Genomic DNA, 7993 nt, shown 5'->3' with positions numbered 1-7993 from the left:
ATTTAAAAGCACACAGTGCAAAAAAAGCTTTGTGGAAATTTGTCACAACTCTTTCTTTGGCTTGTGTGCTTCAGTTTGTCATTTCATGTGGCCAATTACATCCCCCTAACTTTTCTACCCCAAAATAAACGTTTAGTGTCAAAGGCAAATACCTTCTCCAAACACAAACCCCATTTTACATGTTAAAATGCTGTTACTTGAGAACAGGCTTATAAATATGTGGACCAGTCTTAAGTTGTGGGATGCTCTTAGTTGTGCTGTTGTTGATCTACATACATACATATATGAGTCGTAATGGACACAGCTTTGTCATGCTGAGAAACTTACTGTAAAATCATGAAGATTTTCCAATCCAGTTTGTCTTCGTTGTGTTTGGATATTAGTGCTTCATCCTCTGATGATGAAACCCCTATTTCTCTGCACCTTTCCAGGTCAAGCTGACTTTCAACCAATCATCCCATGGAAAATGTCTCCAGTGCTATACACCGTTAGTTTGTTCGAGGTCAGCAGGAAAGCCCATCTGCAGCTGGTTAAATACCCAAACATCCTTTTCGCTGCATTTAAAGCGGATGGATAACCATGTACTTGGATGAACAATTCCTAATTTAAAGGGACAAGGGTGAAATGGCACTGTTTCCAACTGAAACGACACTTTCTTTTGAAAGCATTGTCAGTCACTTCAAATGAATTTCTAAAACATTTGCGTTTAAAAGGAGAGAAAAAGAAAAGACATCTGAGATGTTCCTGCTCTTAAAACTGACAGTGGGAGTTGGTGTTTTTTTTAGTAGCTGGTGGAGTTTCAGAGCTTCACTGGAGGGAATCAGGGTCCAAGTAAGTTCAGTTCAGAAAACTTTATTTGTCCCTTATGGGCAATTCAGTTAACAGCTCCCAATACCACAAACACAACAAACATACTCTTATGGACTCAGGCTGAGTGTGACATCAGAGAAAGTTTGATAAAACTTCCATTGCATTCGTAAGGAAGCCTGTATGTCAGAGCAGACAGTGTGAAGAGTGGAAACGATGCAAAGCATCCAGCGAGACTGAAGTGACATTCGCAAGCACATTAACATGCTGTTGTCCGGGAGATAAATCACCTGTTCACCCAACAAACTCATGTTAATGGGGCAGTTTTTCCTGTTGAATGTCTGATTGCGCTTCTCAGCAAGCTTACGTGCAGAATAAGATGAAGACTTTCAGAGTCGGTGGCTTTTATGTAGCAGGCTATTTTAATGCGATGAAATTCAGCTAAGGTAGGCTGCACCCGTGACTTGACAGTACCACGGCGATCTAATGAATAAAAGTAGAGAACGTATCAGAAAACTTTGTTATAAAAATCCAATTAACTGACATTGTATGTCTGCAATGAAACTGATAATCTAAAATATTTCTTATTTAAGAAACCATGACAAGAAGGTGACATTGTTTCAACAATTTATTGCAATGTAAAAAAAAAAAAAAAAAAACTTGAATGAAAAAGTAATAGTCTTAAATAACACAAATAAAATCAGGCAAAACAAGCATTTTTTGGCATTGTGAAATTGATATAAAGGGAGTCTTGAACAGCATTACAGATAATTGCTGCTATTCTTACTAGTTAAAATAATGTAAAATGTTTTTTTCTGTGCCGTTTTGTACAGAAATATCTTTAAAAGTTGTACACACAGTAAGTAAACATACAGCAGTTTTTTGTATTAATATCTGATGCTTGAACTGATTTTCTGCAGTTGATTAAAAAAAAAAAAAACACAGTAGTCTAAAATAAATCCAGCTGTGAATGCATGTAGTAGATGTGCTTATTATTGCCACATCTATAATATCCCTGGCTGTTGTACCCATAGTGCAGTGGGGGGAAAGGCTGCAGCTGCTCATCCCAGGCAAATCACTGCTGTTGCAGTACAGTACGTATGAGCTAATGAGCCGCATCATTCAGCGTGCCGAACAATCTCTGAATCGTGACACACATCCCTCCTGTCATTAGGACATCCATACTCAAGACGACAAATGTGAAAATGAAGTGTCCTCCTTGCAATAACACAATAATTAATGATGACACAAAACTTCAAGTATATTCCAAATGCCACTCCTCTGTCTAACCACTACTTCTGCTTCTAAAGAGACTAAAGTTTAGGCATGCATATTCTACTAATGTGCAGTAGTGTTCTCCTTCTGTGACAAACTGCAAAGTGTATATCAGGAACTAGTGGGTGATCTCTGAGAGGTTTGGCTCTTTACGCTGTGACATTAAAGTCAGCTCATGCTCTAGGAGGCAAAGAGGCTTGGCCTTACTACACTGACATTCAAAACAACCTGTCATTTAGTAGTGCTGCATTTATTATCACAAGTAAAACAAGAGACATTAGTATTTAGAAATTAAACATTTTCAAGCTCTCTGGGCATCACCTTTCTCAATGCAAAAACAACAAAGTAACGTGGCTGTTAACATAAATCCTCTGGTATAAGTTAAGAAATAAATTAAAATCTGAATACAGAAATAAATAATTACAGTCATCAAAAATAATCTTTTTTTGTTACGTCCACTTATTCAAATGAGTTGTAGTTTTGTTATTCATTATCTGCATTCCGCACTACATTTCACTGACTTCATGGAATAGCGTACAAAATAAAAAAGTACATAAATAAATAATCCTTGCATTGTTTAGTATAATGTTAATTTGTTTTACAGTACTGTGACTTGTACAGTGAAATATCATACAGCAATTAAAATAAGAACAGAGAGGTGAAGCCACCGCCTCATTACGGGGGCAGAAGGGACGGATAGAGGATACCAGTTGTCTGCTGGTCTGAGCCGGGCCAAACTGGACAACACTCTTTAGTAGCCCAAAATCTTCTGACGTGGCTCTGTTGATCTTCCACAAGGCGATTTGGCAAAGTTGAGGCCCTTATCTGGCATCCATAGCTGCACCGAATTCAGATCTATACTGGGATTCAAATCTGGTTTTTGGCTAGGGTTGGAGTGGAGGAAGAGATGGGGTTGAGGTCAAAAGACGAGGTGTCAGGAGCCATGGCCGGTTTGCCGTGGCGATCTCAGAAGTGGTCCATTCTGGCGTCAAAAAGGCTGCGGGAACGTGGCACGGCCGAGGAGATGCGGCCAAAGCTGGATGAAGGCCACTTCATGATGAACTGGGAAGTCACTGGCAGCAGGTACCTGAACAGACAGACACGAGCGAGGGATGGAGGGATTAGGGGAAAGGATGAACATAATGAGGGGATTAGTCCTGCAAAGGTCATAATTTAGAGGTCGGGGCACTTTAGTAGGCACGGAGAAGGCCTACAGCATACTGTCATAGTGACTCCACCATGTAAGGCCATTACCATTTGCACAAGTGAATTTCAATAATGTCCTGGTGAAGTCACAACACTAAGACACTCCTTAGCCTTAAAAAAAAAAAAAATAGAAAAAAAAGAAAAACGGATCCATTATATTTGTAGGACAGGTAATCAGTCACTGGAATTATCTGCAAATCTTTATCAAAAGGTTTTGATTTTGGTTTGCCATTGGCCAACATGACATCTCCAAATGTCGATTGGTCTGACCAAACATCAAAACCCCAAATGCATTCAGTTTTTATAATACAAAACTAAATAAAAAGAAAAGAAAAACCTAAATTATTCAAGCAAAGATGAAACTGCTGTTCTACTTTACTTTTGTGTAATATATTAAATTGAAAAATACACAAAATGCATGTAACTACAGTCCTGTGTAACTACAGTCCTGTGTAATAAAATGTGAACCTCATACTGTCTTTGAGCTTTTTTAATCTTCAAATTTGACCCTTTTATATTTCTGGTATCATGAGCAGAAAATCCTCACCTATCATTCCGAGGCATAGACGTCAGTACCGATCTAAGACTTTTCTATGACACCTTCCACCGAGACAGAGCAGTGAGGCAGCTCCTGCTAACAGCGTTCCAGTACCTGAGAATGAGACCAGTGTCAGGTTGAGATAGAGTCAAGGAGGGCTAAGCCCTGATCCCATTTTCCTTAGTTACTGGAAATGAGTCAGATATGGTTGTCAGAACAATGTTAGATGACATGATCAGATCCTGGGCAGGGTTAACTGAAGCTTCGGAAGATGTTGGGGTGCCGTTTAGAAAAACATCACATGGAGACTTTAAAATGTTCTGCACTGAACGGTTCAACAAATACCTTTCATTTATGGGTTTTTCCATTATGTCATCAAATCATATACTCAGTGACCCTATTGCTACATTTTCAGCAAGGACTTTTACCCAATGAAAATGCATCTAATACTCGTTTAGTTAAGCAAGAACAATGGTCATAAGAAGTGGTCCCTGTGGAAGTGTTTAAGATGTGACAATCTAATCAAAAGGGACCCACTGGGGCTCAGGATTACAGAGTGAGGGAATAATGTCTTCTTTAAAGCTTGTGGAGCCATGGCACATTTTTTTCTGACAACTCTTGGGAACATTAGCTGAGGAGCTTCTTGTAAAGTAGACTGAATAAAAAAAAGGAAGATGACATGTCGCTGAGGGCATCCATTTCAACACAGTCTCAGACCCGAGAGAGTTAAGAGAGATTCAAATTAAATTGATTGAGTCCAATGAGAGCGTCCTTGAAGTGGGCTATATGTATCCCTCCAGCACATGGGCTTCATCGTCGCTGCCCAGATGGGGTGAACAATGTCTCAGTCTGACACTCTTTCCTAAAGTTCTCCATTCAAACCTGAGAAGTGGGCAAGCCTTCCTTTCAGCCGTTTCTTTCTGCTAAATAGCTGATAGTGCTAGAAGTGCTGTGATTTCAGTAGCACCGCTGGATTCATTTCTGCCTTATTTTCTGTGTTCCTTTTCCCCCCACGATCAACACCTTTCATGCTATCACTCTCTTGTATGAGGCTCACTGACATCAGTTGGGATTGTGTCCGTGGGCATTGTGGTGTGATTTCACTCCTCCATTTGGAAACTGAAAGCCTCGGCATGGAAATGGTGGTCAAAAAAAAAAAGAAGAAAAATCAAATATTGAACAGTCATGTGGGGCAGAGTGTGTATTTCAGCTCCTCTGTTATTCTCTTGAAAAATGTTCGGCTCATAAAAAAGATCATTGTGGTTGCATTGGCTAGCAGTGGAATGGGGGCTTCACACTTCCAAAGAGCTGCTGTATCTACAGGCTATATTTAATTGGAGCTCCATTCCGCATCTTCCAGGTTTGTAGTTCTTTTTATCGCAAAGAAGGGTTGCGAAACTATGTACATTCTTGAAAGCATGGGGGGGGGCTTTTTCATGCACTTTTGCTTTACTTCAATCCATCAGCAGACATGGACAGATAGTGTACTCCAATCAATACATCTAAGGCTGCTATCAACTTCTATTCCTTCTGACAGGCCAATCACAAGTCTTCCATTGAGATGCAAGTGCCATGGTGCATTAAAAGGAAGCCTGACAAACTGAATACCATGACTAAGGATGGAGAGAGAGACTTCAGCGATGGCTGATGCAATAATAAACCAAGAGACAAAGGTTATCTGCAGCCCACATTCAGTTCCAACACCCCAATTAAACCTAATTACTCATATACTTTCAGGCAAATGAAAGTTAATAGAAACTGAACTTTTGTGATCGTTAGAAAATCATCTTTAAGTTTTGACAGCAAATGTGTTCTTAAAAAAAAAAACTAAAAACCTCATTAGTGGATTAGTGGGACAATTTGGCTACTTCCTCTCATCCACCCACACAGACCCAATGACTATTCTCTAGCCCATGAGCCCACTGGAATACTTGATCACTGCTCTCTGAACAAGAAGGGTGCTTGAACAGGAGCAGTCAGGTGTGGTCAATTGAGGAGACCCTGTGAACCCCAGTTAACAGAAACATTTAGTTCTGTGCTGAAAGTTGCAGAGCTGTCCTGACTGGCTGACTGTTAAGCACTGTTCGTCAAATGAGCAGCAGGATACGCGTGGCGGCCGTGATGCGTACGCGTTCTGAACTGCAAGTATATCTCCGGTCTAAGAGTGATTCAACCGGACATATATAACCAAGTTAAATCAAAGAGCATGGTAACCTTGCCCAGGCAAAGGTTACCGGGGTCCCACCCTGGAGCCAGACCTGGTAAAGGGACTTGTTTGCGAGTGCCTGGTGGCTTGGCCTTGCCCATGAGGCCCGGCCAGGCAAGCCTGGACAGATCACGTGGGCCCACAACCTGCAGCAGGTGCCAGTAGCAGATCAGGTAGCAGCAGAAGGCATGGGCCTTGGTGTCCCGACCCCCAGTCATGGAAGCTGACGTATGACCACAGATTATCAACCCTCTGGTGGGGAAATAACCTGAGATGTACATGCGATTGAGAGGTACTGGCTAAATATAGTTGGAGCTCAACTCAACACACAACATGTGTTTTGGAACCAATCTCCTTGGCAGGGGCTGGGACTTGTTCCACTCTGGAGTTATCCATGGTGAGAGCCATCGAGCTGGGATCACTTGTAGCCCCCCTGGCTGGGAGCCTGTATGTTGGGATTCTCCTCAGTAGACAGTAGCTTCCATGCCCTTCCGGGCTCGGGAACCGTTTCTGGGGTAGTGGTTCCCACCGTGAGGTGGCTGCCCTCAATACCTGAACCTGGACGGCTGGGTGGATGAATGCATGAGATGTCATAAATACAAGTTGACATATAATACAAATGACCATTCAGAGCTAGGTTCTGTGATGCTATGGGAATGTATCAGTTTCCATTTACATTTACTGTAATAAGTGTAAATGGAAAAGCTAATTTACACTGCTGTCATGGCCACTTGAAGGAGCAATGAGTAAAATTGTAGGTTAAAATATCCCAAAATAACCTTCATGCAGCAAGAGAATGAGAATAAATTAGTGCTGACTATTTATTTAGCTGCTGAGATATTTACCACATCAGCCTGCTAAATAATTTGCTTTGATCCACCCAATCTCGTAGTACCAGTTATATGTTAACTAAACCACTGCTGAGTTTTGTTTTGCTAAACATTTTTGATGGTAGAGTAAGTCAAGTTACTCTGGCGCCAACTGTATTTATCTTGACTAGGTCCCACCTAACCGAAGTAGACCGACATGATGGAGATGGTTTTAGAAATGATGGTGAGAAAGGAAAAGTGTAAGAGAAATGATTTCACTCTTGGTCAAAGAGTTTTATTCCTTGGTTAGAGATTCTGTAGCTTGATACTCAGATTAGGGGTTTTGATTCACAATACATTTAATTAATTTCCCTTTGGGTAAGAAGTATTTTTGAATCGAATTGGCGCGACAGAATTGACAAGGAGGGACTGTACGTTTTCTTGCTTTTCATTGATGGTAACTCGCTTTGTGCAGGGATACTGCCCACATTTTGATTGGAGTGGGATTACTTGTATGAATTACATTTTTGCTTCACATTACACATTGCTCCTTTAAATGCCAGAAAGTATAGTGATGATCGAGCAACACATGCTGCCTTCGAGATGACATCTTCTCCGGGGATGTCCATGCTTTTTTCAACAAGACACTGCTAAACCCATTCAACAAAAGGTACAAAAACATGGTTGAAGAAGAAGACGGTTAAAAAAGGGTCTGCCCATCAAGAAATCTCCCAGTATGCCCAACTTTTCATCTAATTAGACAGCTTTACGAATTCAACAGAAACTAAGCCACAATGTCGTTGCAGTGTAGGAGAAAAAAGAAAAAAAAAAAAAAAAAACTTTGCTGCTTCCATAGGAATTAGGACAGTAAGGAGCAGTCGGTTGCTGATCAAGTGCACTTGATCACCATAACTAGTAATCAGTAAGTTAAATCACGGTACCTTCAAAAAGTGCTTTGGATAGTTTTCTGATCTGGATGATTCAACTTTAAAGCCTCACAAAGGAACTTTTTCTTGGGCCTCTCTAATGGTGGTGGAGGTGAAGTTGCTTTTTACATCTCTGTTTAAGATTTACTTTTGTTTGTCTTTTGCTTAGTCTCTCGTTTTCTTTCCTTCCGTAATTACTTTGAGTGAGTTGCCTGTGGCAAGATGT

The 7993-nt window shown here is 40.8% G+C and overlaps 1 protein-coding gene across 1 annotated transcript in view; it reads right to left on the bottom strand.

Annotated features, from left to right (window-relative positions):
• Nucleotides 1-1453: 1453 nt before the first annotated feature.
• Nucleotides 1454-7993, bottom strand: part of ttll7 (tubulin tyrosine ligase-like family, member 7) — a 94178-nt gene continuing 87638 nt past the window's right edge. The window contains exons 22-23 of the mRNA XM_061738391.1: nt 3865-3940; nt 1454-3169 (exon numbers count right to left, since the gene is read on the bottom strand). Of these exons, the coding sequence (XP_061594375.1) occupies nt 3049-3169; nt 3865-3940 (197 nt within the window). The 3' untranslated portion in view covers nt 1454-3048. The remainder of the gene's footprint in view (nt 3170-3864; nt 3941-7993) is intronic.

The sequence above is a fragment of the Cololabis saira genome, chromosome 13, assembly GCF_033807715.1.
Source record: "Cololabis saira isolate AMF1-May2022 chromosome 13, fColSai1.1, whole genome shotgun sequence".
Lineage (NCBI taxonomy): Eukaryota > Metazoa > Chordata > Actinopteri > Beloniformes > Belonidae > Cololabis > Cololabis saira.
The sequence above is the reverse complement of the archived record's forward strand: the minus strand, read 5'-3'. Positions and strand labels throughout refer to the sequence as shown.